Here is a 21,922-nt window from a genome sequence, read left to right on the forward strand (position 1 = left end):
TAAAACCAGTTCCTTTAGTTTATTATAAAATAATCATTACATCACATCTTGGAGCAAGGGAGTGCCTTCTATAGGAGACTTAGTAATGTATGCCAAAGGGCATCTAAACTTGGTATGCACACAAGAAATGATCTTTCTATAAATACTAAAGACATTTTTCCACTAGCTTACTCTCATGAAACATGTTGGAAGAAATCCGAAGACTAGATGGTGATTTCGTCACTGCATATACAGTGATGTAAATATTTTGACTTACATTTAAAAGGAACCATTACATTTATTGCAATTTGACACAATAAATTGTCAAGCCTTCTTCTGCTCATGCAAAGTAACATTAGCATAAACTGAGAACAACACAGTAAGTCAATGCTTGCCTTTTAACCCAGATCCTGGAAAAGCGAAATCCTTGTGGCAAAAGTGGTTTACATTTCATGGATCAAATTTCAGTGGGATTTGAGCATCTAACGCCCTTACGCACCTTTGAAAATCCCAGCCCTGGCCTTTCAGGTTTTAGTGCTGCGGTTATTTCTTAGTACACAGAAATTCTACTTGCACTGAACCCAGAGAAAGCAATAGGCTGGGTTTCCCTTTTCCAGCACAACAAAAAAGTGCCAAAAACCAATAATGTTCCAGGAAAAATGCTAGATTTGGCAGGGCCACTAATAGTAGTGTGGAAAACATGAAGCTGGACGTGACTGGGAGCAAAACAAGGCCTGCATGTGCCAGGAAGCACTGAAAAAGTGGGAGTGTTTGAATCATAGTCAGAGTCATAGCGTTTAAGGCCAGATGGGATCACCAAATCAAGTCTGACTTCCTGTATAACTCATGTCACCTACACAACCCAGCACCCCCACATTAACATCAACAGCCAAAATGAGACCAAAGTATTACAGCCCTCAGGAGTTGAAACGATTGTGTGCCACAGACAGAGAACAGAAGGGACTGCAATGCACCAGTGCTCAAGGCCCCTACAATGGAACAGAACTGATAAACTGAGATATGCCCCATGGTCCCAGCAAGTGACCCACACCCCATACAGATAAAGGGAAAAGCCCCCAATCTGTCAATCAGGCCTGGGGGGACATCCCTTCCCAACCCCATCAATCTGACCCTAAGCATGTGAGCAAGAACCAGCCAGCTGAGTACCTGAGAGAGAGAGCACTTGCGAGAATGCCACCTGCGAGCCTTGGTCCTCCCCGTCCAGTGTTCCATCCTCAGCTGTGGCTGTCTCTGGTGCTTGAGAGGAAAGAGACAAACAACCAAACCCAACCACCAAACCAATCCCTCACCCCCCAGAATTGGGGAGAAAAATGCCTTCCTGATCCTGCAAGTCCTGAAGCATGAGATTTTAGAAACATATAACATAAACTGGAAGTGACTCCTGCCCACCCCGGTCACAAGCAACCCAGTCATACAATCCCACTCATAAACTTGTCTAACTCTCTCTTAAAACTAAATAAGTTGTTTGCCCCACAACTCCTATTGGGAGGCTGTTCCAGAGCTTTCCTTCTCAGATTATTAGATTGTGTTGATCTCAGTTTATTCTTCGAATTGTTCCTGGCCAATTTCTAGCCATTTGTTCTTGTGCCAGCATTATCCATTAGCTAAATAGCTCTTCTCCCTCTCTGGTGTCTACTCTCTTGGTGTATGTACAGCATATTCCTTTGCTTATAGGCGGCACCAATCCAACCCAGAGTTTCTTGTTTGTCGCCAAACTGATAGTCATTTTTTTAACCAACCAGCTGATTGCTTCCCTTTGCAAAGTTAGCAAATAATTTATCTGAAGGGTCATTTTTTCTTTTTGTTTTAAAAGCATATTTAGCCTGCTGTGTATTCAAACGTGTGTAATTGGATGCTCCAGAAAAAGGATCTGTTAACATCTAACTGCAAAACAAATCCTAGGCTTCTTTCAATCATTGTCTAAAAAAGTGGAAAAAAAATAAAGGCTGTAAATCAAAATGTGACTTAGAGACTAATGATGAGGCCCTGTGAGGACGTGTTTGAAAGCTGAGGAGGCTGGGGTGTCACCAAGAGGACAGAGGCCTGCTGAGCCTTTCTAAGCGAGGTCACAGTTATAGTGAGGCTAACTGGCTGGCTAGCTACTTACTTGTCTTTACTGCTAAAAACAGTGTGATTTTAATGTCTGTTAGCGATCTCCTGGAAAAACATGGTGGGGCTGCGACACTGTAGTTTCACCATGAGGTGAATAAGGCAAGATCAACGACCGGTGGGGGATACATCACTGACCTCGTCTCACTCATGATAAGAAGTACAGGGCACTTGGCTCCACTAGAATTTTACTGTCACGTGTTAGTTATCTAGCTGTTAAAACCTCATCTTTTTAGCAGTGATGACAGAGCCTTAGAGCCCATGTCAGAGAGGAGGGAACAGAGATCAGGACTGCACGTGGACAGAAAAGTAAGCTTCTGGATAAGGACCAGATATTTATTCTCTCTGAACTTAACCTCTGAACCAATCTATTACTCAGCAATTTTTCTTACAGAACCAGCTTGTCGTTGAGGTTGATGTTTACAATGGGGGTTACTAACCAACTCTGACCCACAGCATTACTTATCAATATTGTCTTCCTATAATTTTATGGGATGTATGTTTTAACCACTGCAGAGCAAACTGCTTCCCAAGTGCCCTGACTTTGTGTTGTGTGATTACTTTAGTCAAGTTTAAACTCTCCATTCGATGTCAATGAACTGTAGCATAGTGACTGCAAGGTTGCTGACCCAGGTGCAAATAGTCAATGCCCACTAAAAAGCTTCAGTCCCCATTAACGGGTTAGACTGATGCAAACTGTGCCTGGAAGTGAGTGTACACATCATTGACTAACTGCACTGAGCTGGATCCTTGTGGTTTCTTCTATGGTTCTTACTTTCTTCCATCAATGGTGAGCAACAAATCTATCCTATTTTAAATATTTGAAAGTAATAATCTGCAATTTACTGATTTTAAAAGTGACTTGTATTTTTGCTCCAAAATAATCGGGAGTCAAATTCTGATATTCTTTCTCCCAATGAATAGTATCTGACTCCATTTGCGTCAGTGGGACTACTTCAGAAGTTGAGGCACCATTATGTTTAGAAATAAACTGTGACTTGGCATACACATTACTATTAATCTTTCAGAGTAATAGGCTCACATATTCTAAGAGGAAAGAATGATATCTATGAAACTTTTTTCAGTGCCTGTTTTCAGTGCTTATTTCTAATTTCTAGACAAATAAGGGCCTGATCCAAAACTACTGAAGTCAATGGAAAGATTTCAGTGCGGTTTGCATCAGGCCATAAAGTTCCTTCATCTAGCACATATTTTCCTTTGGTAATATTTTATGTGATCATTTGTTTTAAATAAACCTGGATTCATTTTCCTTTTTATTTCTCTAGAGATTTTGTCTTATCAGAAGTGTCATTTCACTTTAATGCCACATCTCAGCCATGCTGTGCCATTAGTTTTTCTGCACATGCTGGAGATAGACATGATGGTCAAATATCTTCTATTATCCAATTCTGTCCTAATCCGTATATCAGCTTCTGTATTCTGCAAAGTGCTACAAAGGTTCTCTACCTAGACATCCAACGGCAAAAGGGTAGTCGGGTTTAGCACTCGCACTGCCAATCAGGCTCCTGTATTAATCTGTTTCTGGTAGTAGCAGAATGATGCTTGCAGAGGACTACGTGGTTTGTGGAGCTTTAGAAAGGTAAAAATGCTTATTTAAAACAATTGGTTCCTTCCTGATTATGATGATTCACAATGTTACAGGAAAAATCAGATCATTTCACAAAGTCTGGTTCTAACAAAAACTCCAGCAAGAATCTTTGCCCAAAGCCAGTAGCAAGAGAGAAGAATAACATTTCACCTTTACCTGTTGCATTTTTTCATCATTTAAAGCAGCATCCTGTAGACTTTATGTATCAGAATTTTGGGTCTGGAAAGCTTTGCCTGTGTATGGTCTTCGATAGTTTGGATTTGTATCTACGGGCTGAATCTGATCTGGATCCACTGGCTCAAGGTTCTGAGGGCACTGACTTTACAGAACTCTTGCCTATATTCCTATCGGGTGAAGCCACATCTCTTTGATTGCTGTATACAAAGGGGGGCAATTCATGATAGCAGCAGGTGTTTGTCAGAGGACACGAGGGAGCATGCTCTGAGTCTGACTGGCCACAAGCCAACCACAGAAAGTTTTAAAGAACAAAGGCCTTCCCAATAAAAGTACAGACAATACATTTTGCTCTCTTTCCTGGGATGCTATGTGAGCAACAGAACAAGCAAGGTCTCTGTTTAAAAAAAGTAACAGATTTATTACATAAGACAGTGTAATGACTATAGACTCGTGTGTTCTAACACCATGATCTTTAGCCAGACACATACATTTGACATAGGAAATGCAATACAACGCAACATGTGGGCAAGGACTTCAACAGAACTTCTCACAACAGTAAGCAGTAGGCTCAGTAGCAAGTGTTTACAGGATCAGGCCCTTACTCTATATAGCTCAGTCCCAAATGATTTTACAGAGTTAAATAATATGGTTGCAGAGAGAGAAAAAGACAGGGAGGGAGTTTTTGCCTAGCTCAGAACAGACCCCCTCTCCATCACTGCAGACTATGACATTATGTTTTTGAGGTAGAAATGTTTCATCATTTTTTAGCATCATATAGATTTTCAGCCTAGGGTTCAGCCCAGATTCACTAGTTTGCTTTGGCTGCTTTACCTCAATCCAGTTAAATCAGGCTCATGGCTACTTTTCACTGACAGAGCCGTTGAAAGAAGCTGGAAGATGCCAGTGAATATAGCCCCTTATCTTTATATTTTAAAAAGTCTCTTATTTGTTGGCAAAATGCAGTTTCGGGGTGAATTTTCAAATATTTGAGGAATGCAGGTATGATGATTTCAGCAGAATTTGCTCACACAATGCAGAAAATCGACTTGGGAATGAAGTCATCATTACATAGCAGAACAATATATTTTCACAATCCAGTTTTGCAGTTCCATTTATAATTATACTTGTGCAAATGTAAAGGTTAAAGAAACATAATAGAGTTTGCCTTTGGAAATACTGAATAGTCAAAACATTTCTTTGTACATTCAGTTACTGTACTGTAAACACTATGACAATACAAAATATTCTGAGCTGACGCCAAGGAACTAGTCCATTTTAAGGTGTTTAACTTAATAAACAATTATTTTCCTTTTCTTATATCTGCCTGCAACATCTAACACTTTACAAATAATAATCATAATGAATAAACATTTCTGTTCTTTGTAATTTAATATCTAATCCTAACAAGGCGGATCGATCTTCAGTTCTGAACAACGTCTGTATGCCATAATATAAAATAAAGAGGTAGTTGTTGGTACTCCCTGTGAAACATTCAAGAGAATACAGACAGTTTCTAAGACCCAAAGGTCAGGCAGTGCCAGCTTTACATATTCTACCACCCCAGGCAAAATAAAAACTTGCGCCCTCCCCCCAAGCAATAAAATATGAGTATTTGCAGAGGTGCCAAGGGCTGTCATTCTTGTCAATTTCACTGGTCCAGTGGCAGCACAAGCCTGGCTCTTGGAAGGGATGGGGCGGCTGCTTCCCACTGCCAGTGGGGACATGGGCGACTGCCGCCCACTTCCCGTGATGCTGGCGGCTGCTGTCGGGCTCCTGGCTGCGCGCCAGGACCGGGCAGGACCAGGCGGCTGCTGCTGGAGTCCAGGCTGTGCGCTGGGACCGGGTGAGAGGTGGGAGGCTGCCACCAGGGGCCCAGCAGTCGCCCTTTACTTTTTGCCATCCTAGGCAATTGCCTACCTCGCCTATCGCTAAGGCCAGGCCTGAGGTCAGGGCATTAATGATACTATCTATACTTACAGCCAGAGGAGTAGATGCTTTATATGCAAATAATGGCTTGCTGTCTGGGAGCATAGTTCCTAGTAAAATTGTCAGAAGTGATCAACTTCTTTTCATAGAATAAGTCAAATGAGTTCGCATTTTGTCTCTTACAGATGTTGTTAAGACAGCAACTGATGTTTTAACTAACTTAACCCAAAGGTCAGACAGTTTGTAGCCCTGACAATGCATTAATAACTTTGATAAAATTATACTAATTAGCAAAACTTAACAGCCTTATAAATTTCTCCCACTGCTGGATTTCTTTCGTTTGTGTTTGTATGTGTGTATCCTATATGCATGTACTTTTATATTCTTTTTTTTAATGCTGTAACCTTAGGGGGTTGGAAAATTGGCCAAGACTTAGGTTGTTTGCTGCTTTGTACTGACTTTTCCCATGTCTGTAGGACTCCTGTCATACTTATCTGGACTTTGCATAAATGGAGGAGGGTCTCTACTCTGTGTAATGTTGCTCCAACCTCAGAATCTAACACCTTTCATATGTGTTTGATTCAGAATAATTTAAAACAGATACTTTTGTTACAAAGCATAGCAGTAGCCTGTGATCAGTGACACAGCTGCCCTGAGGTGCTTAGAGAAAAACCCATCTTTTTCTCAAGGTACTTTTCTTTGGGCTTTGGGACAGTTTGGAAAACTGCTTTCTGTTGGCCTCCTGTTTCAGAGTTTAACCAGTTAGCTAGCCACCACAACTGATAGCTGAGGATCTGTTGTGTATTTTCACTGTGGATGTGGGTGAGTCATTTTCTACAAAATGATTTTAAACTGCTAGGGATTTCTGCCTAGTTGGGATTTTTTTTTTTTTTTTGGGCGGGGGAGAGGTTGCATGTGTTTATGGATTTAAAAATAAATTAGATATTCTTATGTGAACACTGGGCTTTTGCAAAATCCTCTTTCCATGTGCCTGAACTGAAGTTAATGGAAAGACTCCCACTGGCTTCAATGAGCTTTGGATCAGCACCCATACAGGGTGTTTGTATACAGCAAATCCCCAACCTGTGTAGCATTTCCTTTAGTTGGACAAATCCTGGTTTTACTTGTTTTCTCCAGAGCTTCCAAGAATTCCGTTTTCCCATTCCCTCTTTTTTTTCTGCATGTGTAGCTTGTGACCATTTTAAACTAAGATCACTTTTCCTTATCCAACAGGATGGGCTGTAAATTTGTGCTGTTAAAGGCAGCAATTTTTTTTTTGGTGATTTTAATCTAAAATCAGGCACAAAAACGCTTAAGTACCTGATTTCCCACCCAACGTTTGATGCCATAAACCTTCGCTTCTGCTCTCGGAAAAGGGGCTTCTGAATTATATTTGCTTTTTAGAAAACAATCTTTATGCATGGTTTTCTTTTCATATTATCATAAAGGTGTATCACATACAGTCTACAGAAGGAGTATAGACTTGCATTTTCTGGTTTCACTTGTGGCTTAGAAATGAAGCATTCTGTATGGCTCCCACAACCACGTTTAACCCAGCTACCATGAACTTCCTTGGCAGGTGGTCTAAAAATTACATTAGTGAATTAATTATTCACATTATTGTGTGTGTGTGTGTGTGTGTGTGAGAGAGAGAGAGAGAGAAATAAGAGTTTTTGTCACTTTATTATCAGGGGTTATTTTAAATACACAGGGTTAAATTCTTTGGGGGTGTAAATTGGTGCTGCTCCTTTAATTTCATTTGGAACTTCACCTATTAATCCTAGGAGAGAATTTTCTCTTTAATTATTCTAGAGGAAGAAAACACATATGCCTTTTGTGATGTTTTAGTCAATTTTTGATACTAGCAGATCTCTTTTCCCCAGCAAATGTTAATTTTATCTCTTACAAATATTTTAAACAATTATGTACTAAATTCTCTCTCTCTTCCTGCTCCCCATTTTAATTTTTCTCATGATTGTTGTATGCCACACTTTCTTTCTGGGAGTATCATTATTTATTGGCTAATGGATTAACTGTTCCAGTCCACACATCAAAATCCCAGTGGTTATTCTTCTAGTTAAGAAAGGTGCGTACAAGTAGCAAAAGGGGGTATGGGCATGGTTCAAAGGAGGAGAGGCGAAAAGGAAAGCCCAATAGCAGGAAGGTGAACAGTTAGCATGGGAGTGAATGATTCTGAAAGGAGAGGATGAAAAGATGGGAATAGGCAGGAAGTGGCAGGATTTATACAGGAAGTGATATCAACACCCTTATTTTTTTTATCAATCTCCTATTTGTCCCTCACTCTTGATTTGAATGGGAAGGGTGTCTTTATATTTCTTGTATTCTGCTGTAATTTAAGAGAGAAATTGCAGTACCTCTTGCTTTTAAGTACCTGTCCCTTCATGGTTTTCACACAGTGCAGTAGGCAGGTAGACAGCCACAGTGGAAAAGAGAAGAAGTGTGAAGCAAATCTTGGGCAACTGTGGAAAACAGAAGTATAAAGCAAAAACCTTTTAATGCTAAGACATGTGAAGACATAAGCAAGTGGCAAGAAAAATACAAAGGTTTAGGCAGAGATATAGAAAGGATTTTAGAAGAGATAAAAGGACATATATTTGAAGAACATGTCAAGAGGCTGAAAGTGCTAATCAAAGAGGTGACTTTACAACTTTGTATAAGACAATCAGACAGCTAATAGGAAACTTTAGCAGTACTGAAGCCCTATTAAAGATGCAAATGGAAACATAGTACAAAAGATGAACAAAGGAACAGATGCGTAGAACATTTTCAGGCTGTTTTAAATTAACCAAGCCCAAGTGAATTACTAGAAATATGTGATGAAGACTTACCACCAAATCTTGATATTGATTTAGGTGATATTACAATGGAAGAAGTTAGACAAACCATCAGAGAACTTAAAAATGGGCAAGCAATTGGAGAAGATAATATTATTGGATAGATGCTTAAAGCAAGTGATGAAACAGCCCTCCTGACTTTCCTTGGGTTTTTTGATAGAACATGGAGTGATGAAAAGAATCTAATTGAGTGGAAAAGAATCTTATAGTAAAATGCCAAAGAAGAGTGACTACTAACTGCAATAACTGGAGAGAAATTGCATTACTTTCAGAGCTTGGGAAAAACACATGCAGCATATTCCTGGGACATATCAAGCAGTAGATAGATCTGCAACTTAAAGGAACAAGCAGGTTTAAGATCATTAAGATCCTGTGCTGACCTTATTGTTGCTCTCAGACATATAATAGAGCAACGTATGGAGTGGAAGGTTGGATGTTCTCAGTTTACAGAAGACTTTTGACAGCGTACACAGATTGTCTTTGGAAAATTACGGCATATTACAAAATACTAGGAAAAATAATTAGAATAATTAAAGCTCAATATGATAATGCTGAATGTGCAGTTAGAGATGGTGACAACATCAGCTGATGGTTTGCAGTGACAATTGGAGTAAGGCAAGGGTTTATTATATCCCCACTATTTTTTGCACTGGTCATTAATTAGGCCATGAGGAAAATAATTGCAGAAAGCAATTGAGGAATCTTATGGATAAATGATAAATCACCTTGTTTTTGCTGATGACTGTGGGCGTGGGGACAAAGGATGTCAGCGCTGGGCCACATTCCTGGGGGGGCTGGGAATTGGGCCCAGGATTTGGGCACAAATTGTCCTCCGCTGGACCCTTGGCATGGGCTAAAACGGCCATGTACTATACAAGCAATAGTCATGCTCTGCTCTCTCAGCAATTTCCTAGCCTTGGAGTTAGGGAGGGGTACCATTGTAACGGGGTTATAATGTCCATCCCCCACATTCCTCCCCTCACCAAAGAATGTGGTAAGAAGAGTGTTATCTCTTCTTTCCCAGACAGCATGCCTGTTAGGAAAAGCTCGTGATCTCTCCCCCTTGTTCTTCCCTTGCAGTTGGTTCATTAAGAAGATTTATGGTCATTCCTGCTGTCAAGATAGCCAAATTCATGGTGAAAATGCATATGCCATACAGGTTAAGTGATAAATAACAAACAGGAGCGGGTATAATTATATGTCTCCCTTAGCCATTAATATTCATTTTATAACCATTTATATCATCAAATAGGGGTTTTATGCGGCGTTGTAGAAGTGAGTGTATTTACATATTATTTTAGATAAAAGTTGTAAGGTAGTGAACTCCGGGCTCACTTCGTTGGACGCATAGCAGAGGGGAATGAGCAGATTAGAAGCTGGAACCGAATAAATGCTCTTTATCACTCCACCCGACTCAATCTTTCTCTCTTCAATTGACCCTGCAACAATGACATTGTCCTGCTTAGTTCAACACATCACTTAATGGAAGAAAAGACCCAGCTTTTGATAGAAACAACAAAACGAGTTGGTTTGTTCATCAACAAAGGGAAGAGAAAATATATGACTATTGATGTCTCCAAAGCAACTATCAGAGGAGACCAAGAAATACTAGAAGGTAAGTTGTGTTATCTATCTAGGGTGTGAGATGTGCGATGATGGTGACGCCATACTAAATGTCAAGCAACTAATATCAAAAGCAGCAAACAACTTTCAGAAACTTGAAAAGATTTAGAAAAGTCTCATGATTGGCACTCTCAAGAATATGAATTTTTAAAACCTGCATCATGTCTGAAATCTATAACAGAAATTGGTATGATCAACTCTTTCCAAAGTTATTGCCTGCGTATGATCTTCAGAGTTCATTGGAAAGAGTTTCTAGCAACATCAAAAATTCTAAGGAGAGTAAACCAACCCAAAGCATCAACTATGGTAAGAAGACAAAAATGGACATATTTAGGACACGCTTTAAGGGTGCCACCAACATGACTTCCATTTCAAGTGATAATATGGACACTATCTGGAAAGGGAAAAAGAGGGAAACTTAGAGAAACATTATGCAGAACAATAGAGAAAGAAGCCAAATCCATCAACATGACACTCAGAAGCTTGAACAGACCAACACAGAACTGAAATAAATGGCAGAAACAGGGGGATGCCCTATGCACCTGAGGGTGTGGGAGGATAAAGAAAAGAGATTGAACAGGCAAGTGGAGGGCCAGAACTTGGGAGAGGTGCGCTGCCATTCTCGAACAGTTGAGGCCTAAGAGAATGCAGAAGCAGTGGAGGCCTCCGTGGACAGGTTGGGCGGACTCCATGTGTTTTTCCAGTGGTTTCCAGGCTATGTGAGATATCCTGGATGCTATTTTTCCTGCTCTATCCAGCCACTGGTTTACTAATCCCAATGAGATGATGAGGCAGATTGAGGACCCTTCAAAACCCATTCAGGGTTTAACCATGTTAAAAACCTCAAGCTATAAACTACCTGTGGGGTGTAACTAGCCTAAAGCATTGTTTCTGCTAGCAGACTTGTTTCTGCTAACATGACTGTTAAAGATAAATCCCTGTTTGTATTGTATAGACAAACTGAGCTACAACCATGCTATCTATAATCAAGTTGGGGAAACCCTTGCTGAATAGAGTCTGAGGCACGCTCAGCATGTATTGTAATATTTTACTCCTTTTGAAAGACTAATACTTTAGTCACTGATAGTAGAATGATCTTTTGTTTCAGTTATCTTTGCTACCTGTAGTGTCACTAGATTTGTAGGACTGTATTCTGTTCTCTGTTACAAGGTGTAAATCCAATGTGCTCAGTGGAGTTACACTGGAATAACACGGATGTAACTGAGATCAGAATATGGCCTATACAATGTTGTTTTATCATTTTAAAAGACATTACTATAGTGATACTTTTTGCCTTTTCAGGATCTCTGATTAAAGGAGCAAATCATCATGTCCAATCCTGTTGTTCTGCGCAGTATTAAGAAATTTGAAGAGGATAACAACATTTTTTACTCAGATGGATCATGTAAGACATTTGCTCTTTAATCAGCATTTACTTTTAAACAGTACTTTTAATAGACCAGGTGTGTAGCAAATACCTGCTGGAAACAAATACCAGACAAGATATTGTGGTTCACATAATTATAGGCATATTTTATTCAAAACACTTTTGTTTACAAACCTAAAGCAACAGTCCATGTAAGTGGCTGATCTCTTCTGATCTGCCTATCTAGCCACAGTGTCTGTCTATATGTCCACATCATCTGTCTGTCTACCAAATGTAACTACTCTATCTAGATTTTTATACCATGCTCATCACCATGGTATCTGCATAACTCCATTGACTTCAATGGCCTTTCAGCAGGAATGAATCTGGCATTCCCTTTTACATTTTAGAGCTCAAAATAAAAGCTGAAAACACCTGTGTCCCAGGGGTTTCTAGGGTTGAGTATTATATTTAGAATGTTTATTTTAAATATGTGAACATCTCTTGCCTTCCTCACCCCTCTCCAAGGCCTCCTTTCACTCCTCCTTCCACTCTTGCTTCATTTCTCCTCTTTTATCTTCTTTTTTTGAACGTGCTTGTTAATCACCAAATGCCTGAGTCCAAACTAAACAGGAGGTGGAGGCAGTAGGCTTGGGGTATTAGTTGAAGATGAGGAGGAGAAAAATGAAGAGAAGCTGCAGAATATCTTGACCCTTTCTTACCTGTTTAAGCATAGGCAGAAGTAAAATTAAAGGGACACTAGATATTGCTATTTAATTGAAATTGCACATGGAAGCAAGTGAACACAGCAAAATAGTTACTACATAAGAAACAGGCAAAAGCAGAGAATGTATCACAATATAAGTAAATATATGTCCATACATGCCCTCTGGATTTAAGTACAAAGCCCACACTCATTCCACCTGCCATTCCCATGTGCAAGATGTAGTGGAAATACTGTGCTTCCATTATATGGGGACGTGTGGGGTGGCCAGACCGCAGAGTCCCCAGGTGCAGGGAATTCTTTGCACCCTGTGCATTCTTGTACACAGCTCTAAAGTGTCTGTGCAGAGCAAGGGGCATGGAAATGTCCATGCTAAGTGCAGTATTGCTGCACTGTAGAGAAAGCAAGAGGATGGGGATTTTCTATTCAGGCTGCATCAAGAATTGTTTGAAAAGCAAAACATGATTCCAGTCCTTACGAGGGCCTAAAAACGGGCAGTGGGTTGCCAGTGCACTGGGAAACTCTAGAGACGTGCACTGACTCTTCAGGAACATGCACAATGGCTATTCAAGATAACTCTGTCTCCCAGCAGTGTTGCTGCCCAGAGCTAGCTCTTCATGCTGTGTCACACAAAGTGACTTGTGGAAAGTATTTTAAGCACTGACCCTTATGGTAAGGCCTCCCCAGTGGGACCACTGTCAAAACAAGCTACTTTTTAGGTCCATCATCCTTGATAGTTTCCTTTGATGCCAAGGACCAGATCGTGGCTGTTAAGCCCTGGCCCAAGCTGTGGCGGGTGAGATGGCTGTTCTGTGGCTAGAGAGAATGCTGCCTCTCTAAGTCACAGTTCCTCCAGGTGCTTCCCATGGATGGACACCAGTGTGACAGCTCAGCCTTCCTCTCAGGCTGGAGCAGGTATTCCTCTCTATGCCCTGGCAGTGCTGGTGGCTGCTACGAAGGAGTGCAGAGCTATAGCCCTCCCCTCTGCAGCCCCTTTCAGGTTCCTGGCACACTGGACATGACCGTGCCGCTCATCAGGGCTGTGACTGACAGAAGCAGCTGGATAATGGCAAACATTATTCACCGTCACATTATATGCCACTTGATGGGAATATTGCCCCAAATAATTTATTCAATGGATAATATTCAGTCATGTATTTGTGGTTAATTATTCAAGGGAAGATTGACAACATGAGCAATGAATTCACTATGCACAAATGAATTAGTCTGTTGGAGACTATCAATAATTATTAACTATGGTTTGTATTTATTTCCCCCAACAGATAACAACCCTAAGAAGCCAGAGTAAGTCCTGGAGTTGCTCATTGATCACACAATCATTATTTGTTTCTAGAACTATTAAAATGTTATTAACACATAACAACAATGCATGTATGGTATTTGATATGCAGACATGCACTGTGCTTTCTGAAGCTGCGCTATTAGATTCAGCTGAGGCAGGTTAAAGCAGTCTTTACAGAAGAGAGGAGGAGAAGTGTTGAAAATGTAGAGTAATGGTGGGAAAACATCCGGGTCTCCTTCAATAAACCCCTTCAGTATTTATTTTGCATTTGTTTACACGCACACACACATACCACCACCACACGATGCAGTTTGGCAAATAACATTGTAGGGGACGTTTCAACATAAGCTTCATAACTTTTAGAAATATGAGACTACAAGCGAAAAGGATTCGGTCCAAATCTTTCATCAGGAGAGGAATTGAGATTGAAATGTAAATTCCCAGCTATTTACAAGGGATGTAACATAACACCTCTGTCTTCCTTGATTCTGGAGTTGCTCTACACAAGATTAGACATCCTGAGAGCTTCTGTAATTAGCACCCACTCTTCATGGCCACAAAAGGCTGTTCCAGGAGCAGGGAATCAAAGAATAAGAAAAAGGGGAACAAGCAAGTTAAAGTCAGCTCTATATGTAACCATTAGTCAAGAAAAAATACGTGATATAGCTGGAAAGTGCAGTTTTATAATTCTACACTTTGTTTTCTTGAAGGTCATCAGGCAAGAAAGAAAATGATATTCGGATTGGCTTCTTTCAACTGGTAACGAAAATGATGGATTTAAATATTTTACACATATTATTCTGTGGGGTCACTGAAATGTATCTTTAGTTATACTAGGTAGTTATGATTCAGTCAAATCTTTGATTAAAACTTTTAGGGTGAAATCTTGACCCTACTGAAGTCAATGGGAGTTTTGCCACTGGCATCTATAGAGCCAGAATTTCACCCCTCGTCATTCTGACACATGGATATTGCCTAAGGACCATGATTGTCTGTTAGGCACATTGTAGTTAGAACGGGTCACAAATTATTTTGCTGAAACTTTTTTTCACAAAAAATGCTGTTGTTAAAATCAAAATATTTTGAAAAATATGCCAATTTTAATGAAAATTTGCATGGGAAAATATTTTGAAATAGAAAAATTTGTTTCAGAAAATTTCAAAATTTTGCTTTACATTTTTTAAATTTCATTTTGAATTTTATTTTATTTTTTGTTTTTTTTTTCATTTTTATGTTTTTATTATTTCATGTCATGCTAGTAGTCATGGAGCATAATATGACATAACAGTTGAAATATTCTACTATTTTGATTTTATTTTATTTTAAAAAATCATGAAGGGCAGCTGCCACTTATCATCCAACACACATAGTCTCCTGAGGACCGTTGTTCCAGTCAGAGCCATGGTTATCGGCATTGCACCAGGCACCATGTAGTGAAGTTCCCAGTTCTGGGTCAATCCTATGGATCGACGACTCTTTGGGGGTGGCCCTGCAGTTTGCATCAAGCAGAGTCATAGCATGCACTCCTTGGTGCATTGATGGACATTTTGAGAGCCCAGTGTGCTGGGGTGTTTTTATTCATCCTGGTGACATAGCCAAAGAGCACACCTTGCTGCTTTTGAATAGAATGAGCGACTGAAGGCAAGCCAAACCTTTGCAAGATATGACATTTTGCACAAAGACAAACCACTCTCTGCTCAGGATTTGGCCCTGGCAGTGCATATGGAATACCTCTCAGCTACCATTTAGAACTAACTGAAACATTTTAAAAATAAAATAGAACAATTATTAGCAACTGCAAATAAACACTGACATGTCATGAAATAATGTAAATAATGGAAAAACAATCATTAAAAAGAAAGTCAAAATGAAATTTTGAAATTCCAAAATGAAAATTTTCCAGGAAATTTTGAAAATATTTGTTTTTGTTCTAACAGCGAGAGTCCTGTAGCACCTTAAAGACTAACAAATTTCTGCGGGCATAAGCTTTTGTGGGCTGCAATTCACTTCGTCAGATGCATCTGCAGCACATGAAAGCTTATGCCTGCAGAAATTTGTTAGTCTGCTACAGGACTCTCTTTTTTTCCCTTTTGCTTTCTACAGACTAACACGGCTACCCCTCTGGTGTTTTTGTTCTGATTCATAATGGAAAAACATTTGAAATGTCAAAATTTCCCATGAAACAAAAATTCCAAGTTTCAACCAGCTCTAACTGTAATGTATTTAGGTGACATATTTGGAGAAAAGATAGTCCAGCGGTGAAAATGCTCAACTAAGGATTAGGAGATCTGAATTCGCCTCTCATTTCTGCCACTAACTTGCTGCGTGACCTTTGGCAAATCACTTAACCTTTCCGTGTTTCAGTTAAATCCTTATCTATTTCATTGGTATTGTGAGACTCAGTATTCATAAAATGTTTTGAGATCCTCAGCTGGAAAATGGCATAGAAGTACAAAGTGTTATGATGTATATAACTGCTTTCTACCACATGGGCTATCTGCACAAGCACTGACAGTCTTGTGGTCTCTGGGCTACAAAGATAAACAAATACAAAGCTTTAATGCTACTGAGAGATTTTGGAAAGACTCCGTCCGATCATGTGGTTGAGGGCTGGGAGTTTGGAGCAAAGGCTTCTGAGTGCTATACCGCACATCATGTATATGTTAAACTGTCCTGATGGTTAGGTGTAACTAGTGAACACAGCATGTAGGTACCATATGCGGCTACAGAGAGGATACCATATACAACTGTGCATTTTCCAGTTTTATGGCACTGTCATTAATAAGATTCATAAATACAAGGTTTACAAAAAAAGATAATTTCACTGTATTTCTCAGATTTCTTCCTTTTTGTTGAAAATCGTTTTTTACCCCTTTCTCTCTTTTAATGCTGTCACATTCCAGTGTAGACAAGACCTACGCCAATGGGAAGGATTCTTCAGTTGGTGTAGTAATGCACCTACCTCACAGGCAATAGCTAGGTTGAGGAAGAATTCTTCTGTCAGCCTAGCACTGTCTGTACTGTGGATTTTTTACATCTCTTAGCAATGTAGTTAAACCAACTTAATTTTCTTGTGTAAGTCAGGCCTTAGTCTGGCTTATTTCTTCCCCTGATTTCCACCACCACAATGACTCTGTCTTCCTTGTTTGCTCTTTTTCTCTACCACATTTTGTCCCTTGACACATTACAGCATCTGCGTATATACTTGTATCTATACTCCACCTCTCTCCAGTATGTAATACTGCATACTTATAAATATCAGTCCTCCTTTCAGCAAAGAGAACTCACATCTCTAATTTTTATAGTACGTGACCATAACACTCTTCATTCATAAATTGGTAGGCGGGTATCTATGCAACACCAAACTTGAGACCATTTAGTCACCATTTAGTCACCATTTAGTTCTACCATATAACCACAGAATGTCAAGAGTAAGTCACGATAATTTACCTTATTCACAGGCTCTGTGGAATGTTTTCATTTTTTCAGAAAACATGCAGACAAAGTTGACTATACATGTGAAGATATGAATTTCAAGGACATATTCACAATCAACCTATGAATTAATATGTGGAATATTGAAACCTGGTGGTGCTGCTCTATTATTTGGGTTTCTTTTTTTTCTTTTTTTTTTACACTCTGCAAATCTGATTATATATTCACTCAAAGGGTCAAACTCTGCTCCAATATTCATGGATAACTCCCATTGTAATCAAGTGGGATTGTACCCATGCAAGGGAAAGTACGATTGATACTACATCTGTAATAAAAACAATTCAGAATCAAGTATTTGCTAGTAAACATTGCTGAAATTACTCTCCTGAAATGTCAACCAGGAACATATGATTAATGAATAATTAATGCATAACTAAAACCCAAATCACTCGGACAATATTTTTTCCTTCTCTTAGTTTCGATTCGCTTCATCATATGAGATTTTAATGATGGCTTTTGGTAGTTTCTGTGCCATTCTTCATGGAACAGCCCAGCCATGCATGTTGCTTGTCTTTGGTATGATGACAGACACATTTATTCAATATGACATTGAAAAGCAAGAGCTTAGCGACCCAGACAAAACATGTGTGAATAACACCATCGTGTGGATCAACAGTTCCCTTCACCAAAGTGAAATAAATACATCAATACATTGTGGGTAAGTGCTCCATGAAGTTTGTTTCTTTTTCTTTCTTGTTAAACTCTGTAAGTGAACTTCTTGCTAGAGAAAAGGGCCCAATTCAATCTGAGAGGCTAAATAGTCTATGTGTAGGAAACTTGCCCATGTTCTTTCTGTTCTACTAGTATGCCTCAAGTCTCACCCGGAGGAACCACCTTGAGGGATGCGAAAGTATCTAATGCCTATTCAGTTTTTGGTCTCTCAACTAGAACTGTCAGCAAGGGCGCAGTTTAGTGGTGGCTGTTTCTATGACAGGGACCCCTGCATCCAGGAACGAATTTGAGACCCCCAATCTATTGCACACAGATCACTAAACAGCCATTAGAAGGTAAAGACTTTTTCGTTGTTTCCTGCCTAACTGAACGAGATCTGAACTCGTCACTTCAAGTGAAAAGGCTCTGTATCCAGGAATCAATTCCCTGAGTCATCCAGACTCCCTGCAAGTGCTGTTGAACTGAAAATGATTAATCTGACTGCCTCTGATGTTTTAAGCTTCTAATGCTCAGTTTCTGCAGGAGGTCAGGCTACATGATCATAATGATCCCTTCTGGCCTTGAAATCTGTGGCTCTTCTAATTCTGAGTTTGATGAGTTTTTAAGAAAATAGAATGGCACCTACCTCATCACTACATCTAGAAATCTAGAGAAACAGCCAGTAAGCTCCACTGAACTATTTTGAAATAATGTAAAAGTCATATCAGCAAATTAGTGTTCCCCATGGAGATGAGGGGTAATTTAGCATTTCCAAATGACCTGAAGGAAATGATCGTTTCAGATAAAGTACCTCTTTCATAATATAATGTAGTATTTGAATGTACAACAACAGCCCTTCACACTTGTCCATAGAACATTGTTTGATTTTTGCTACTGTGTTAGCTTCTCTATTGGTAAAAAGTAACTAAGGGCTTGTCTACCTGAACATTAGGTTCACCGCAAACTGCCCCACACGAGCTTGCTATGAACTAACTGTCTTTGTGGACTCTGCTGATGTTCCTTAGTGTGCGTTTATCTAGTCCTGTTTCAAAGTAGGATAGATTAAAGTATGCTATGGAACATTTTAAATGAATGTCAGCAGGGTCTACACGGATAGTTAGTTCACACCCCAGCTTGCAGTGAACTAAATGTTCATGTGGACAAGCCTTTAATTACTTTTGTTCATGGCAAGCTGAGGTATAAATCTACCCTTCACTAGCCTGCCATGCACTCACTGTCTGTGTAGACAAGTCCTATGTAAGTTCAGTATCTACTGAAAATATGTTGGATACCACTTCCCTAAAACCATCTTTTCCTGCACCTTTTCATTGCATGAGGTCTGCTAGTGGTTCACAACCATCCACTACAAACTGCTCCATGGCACTCCTTGCACTTCCCAGTCCCTCACACACCTGCATTAGGCTCAGAGACAATCTGGCCCTTGAGAACAGTAGTCTGAGTATTAATGAACAGCATTTTTTAGTGGACACTCCATTCGTTCTGATACCAGAAGGAGCAATTTTGCCACTTACCCCCAGGATGTGATGTTGCACCAGCTTTAGAAATTAGTTACCAAAGTGCCCTTATTTTAAATTATTCTGAATAATAAATGCAGTGAATGCCCTTGAAGCATTGCTGACAATTAGACTGCTAAGCAGATTTGCTGCCAGAAATCTGTAACAATATTGTTTAATTTTCTAATTTTATTTTATTTTATTTTATGTTATTTTATTTTATAGGTTGCTGGACATTGAAAGTGAAATGACCAGATTTGCAAGTTACTATGCAGGAATCGGGTGTACAGTGCTTGTGTTAGGATACCTCCAAGTCAGTATTTGGTTCCCCATGTTATTTCCAATATATAAAACACTAAGCAGTTATATTGCAGAATGAAGACTCCTATATACTGTATTTTTTACACAACGTATGGAGAAGGCATGTGTCCTTGCAGTGTTTCAGATTTTAATTTCATGGCGTGAAACGTGCAAAGGGTCAGCCCTAGTTTAAATCAGCATGGAGCATAAGCCTCATTTTGGTTCTATGCACTGGGGTGAATTTCACCCCAGGTGAGATTAGTACATGTAGCTTCTATTGCACCACATGGAAAGTTTGCTGCCCCAGCACTGGCTATGTTTCAGCGGCACGTGATGTAATCCGTACGTTAGATATACGTATAGATGGACACATTTTGTCCCTAGTGACAACCATACAACCTCACTGAAGTCAGTTGCCTGGCATGACCTTTCAAACCTCTTATAATTGAGGCAACTGCTTAGACCAGACCCTGAACAGCATGTCAGATTACATAAAAGAAACAGCATAAAAGTAGAGCTGGGCAGGAAATGGTTTTGGCAGCCCATGAACATTTTTGAGATTTCAGAAATTTTTCCATTCTGCACTGGGATGAAACTGAGACCTGAAATAAAATAAAAAATGAGTGAGAGAGAGAGAGAGAGAGACCCTCCCACTCTAGAACTGCCAATATCCCAGTGATTAGGGCACTCACCTTAGAGTTGGGAGACCTATATTCAAGTCTTTGCTCTGAATCTGGAAGCGGGGTTTCCCAAGCCACGGGTACTAATGAAAATTCCCAAGCAGCTGTACATCAGGTAGATGTTATGTTTATGTAATTAGAATAGATTTCATGTTAATGATTATCTTATCATTAACCATGTTACTTTGTTGCAGTTGTGAAAGTAAAAGGTTTGGTTTTTTTTTTAAATAGTAAGTCAGTATCCATATTGCTGTCTTCCCAGATCTGCTTTTGGGTAATGTCTGCAGCTCGTCAGATTCAGAAAATCAGGAAAGCGTATTTCAGGAAAATAATGAGAATGGAAATAGGCTGGTTTGATTGTACATCAGTAGGAGAACTGAATACACGAATATCTGAGTAAGTACTCTAGAAGAACCCTATGCCACAGTGCATGTCTTTGCAGGATCTAAGGTGCTGTGAGCTATGAGCATCACATAAAAGATTATAAAAGACTCAATCCACTAGGGGCCTAATCAACCTCCTATTGACTTCATTGGAAGTTGGGTCAGGCTCTAAAGACCTGATTCAAAGCCCCTTCAAGTGTTTGGAAAGACTCTCATTGATTTCAATGGGCTTTGTATGAGACCTCAGTTATGCATTCCTAACTCAGGCAAAACATAGATACCCTCGTGATGGGAATCCATATAAATACGTAGACTGTAAGAGACGTTCTCAGCTAAATTCTACTGTAAGTTCCATGGTCTATATTTGGAGAACAGGAGAACGGAATCTTATAAAGAGCTAAAACAAAGCTTTGAGGATCCCCTTAATGAAAAAATACTGTATAATGAGAGAGCAGAGAAGTTACATTCAAACTATTTATTGTCACTTTCCTGTGACTGGCAGACTTTTTTTCCCTTCTGCATAGTGGTGCCTTTCACTTCCCATAAATTCAATTGTATGTGGGCGAGAAGAATTTCAGGGGGAAAAGATTATATAAATAGCTTTCCAACTAATCTGATGTAAGCTAGTTCTCATCTTTTGGCAGCACTTTGTGTCACACACCCAGAGAAGACTGAGCGTGAAAACATCTGTGAGAGAAACATTCCAAACTTGTAAACATGTTTCATAAATCAAACCGTATTATTTTTGCAGTAAAGAATTTAGCATTTCTCTGAATGTACCAATGTGCTAATAGTTCTGCTTCTTATGGCTATTCCAAACCTCCATGCCCTCTGCTCCTAAGGGTGGCATGAGTGGGCAGCTTTGCATTTCTCATGCATGAGGTGACAGCCAAGAGCTGCGGAAGTGTGTGGCTGCTGAGTCGTATTAAGACACAGATGAAATGTTTCTGCACTGAGATAGTACGCTACACAGGGGAAATGCACCTGTTTGTCCATTGTTGATGAAAACTGTGCACTTGCTCTAGGGCTAGATCATGCTAGTCATTGCCAGGTCACACAGAAGGGGTGAGGGGAATGCACATGAAGCCTTCCCAGGGCCATAGCAGTCTATACATTCCCTGCGCTGGGAAGCACAGGGTGCTCACTCCTGCTCCATTCTGTCTCCCTTCCAAGGGAACATGAAGCTGGAAACGCAGTGGAGAGGGGC

General features: G+C 39.8%; 1 protein-coding gene across 1 annotated transcript in view; it reads left to right on the forward strand.

Moving 5' to 3' along the window:
* Positions 1-2,815: 2,815 nt before the first annotated feature.
* The window catches only part of ABCB11 (ATP binding cassette subfamily B member 11), a 69,156-nt gene continuing 50,049 nt past the window's right edge, over positions 2,816-21,922 (forward strand). Inside the window, exons 1-7 of the mRNA XM_067549293.1 lie at positions 2,816-2,899; positions 11,602-11,704; positions 13,673-13,694; positions 14,403-14,451; positions 17,604-17,845; positions 19,578-19,665; positions 20,595-20,728. Of these exons, the coding sequence (XP_067405394.1) occupies positions 11,629-11,704; positions 13,673-13,694; positions 14,403-14,451; positions 17,604-17,845; positions 19,578-19,665; positions 20,595-20,728 (611 nt within the window). The 5' untranslated portion in view covers positions 2,816-2,899; positions 11,602-11,628. The remainder of the gene's footprint in view (positions 2,900-11,601; positions 11,705-13,672; positions 13,695-14,402; positions 14,452-17,603; positions 17,846-19,577; positions 19,666-20,594; positions 20,729-21,922) is intronic.

The sequence above is a fragment of the Emydura macquarii genome, unplaced genomic scaffold (genome assembly GCF_026122565.2).
Source record: "Emydura macquarii macquarii isolate MOO-44397 ecotype Brisbane River unplaced genomic scaffold, CSIRO-AGI_Emac_v2 contig_1253, whole genome shotgun sequence".
Lineage (NCBI taxonomy): Eukaryota > Metazoa > Chordata > Testudines > Chelidae > Emydura > Emydura macquarii.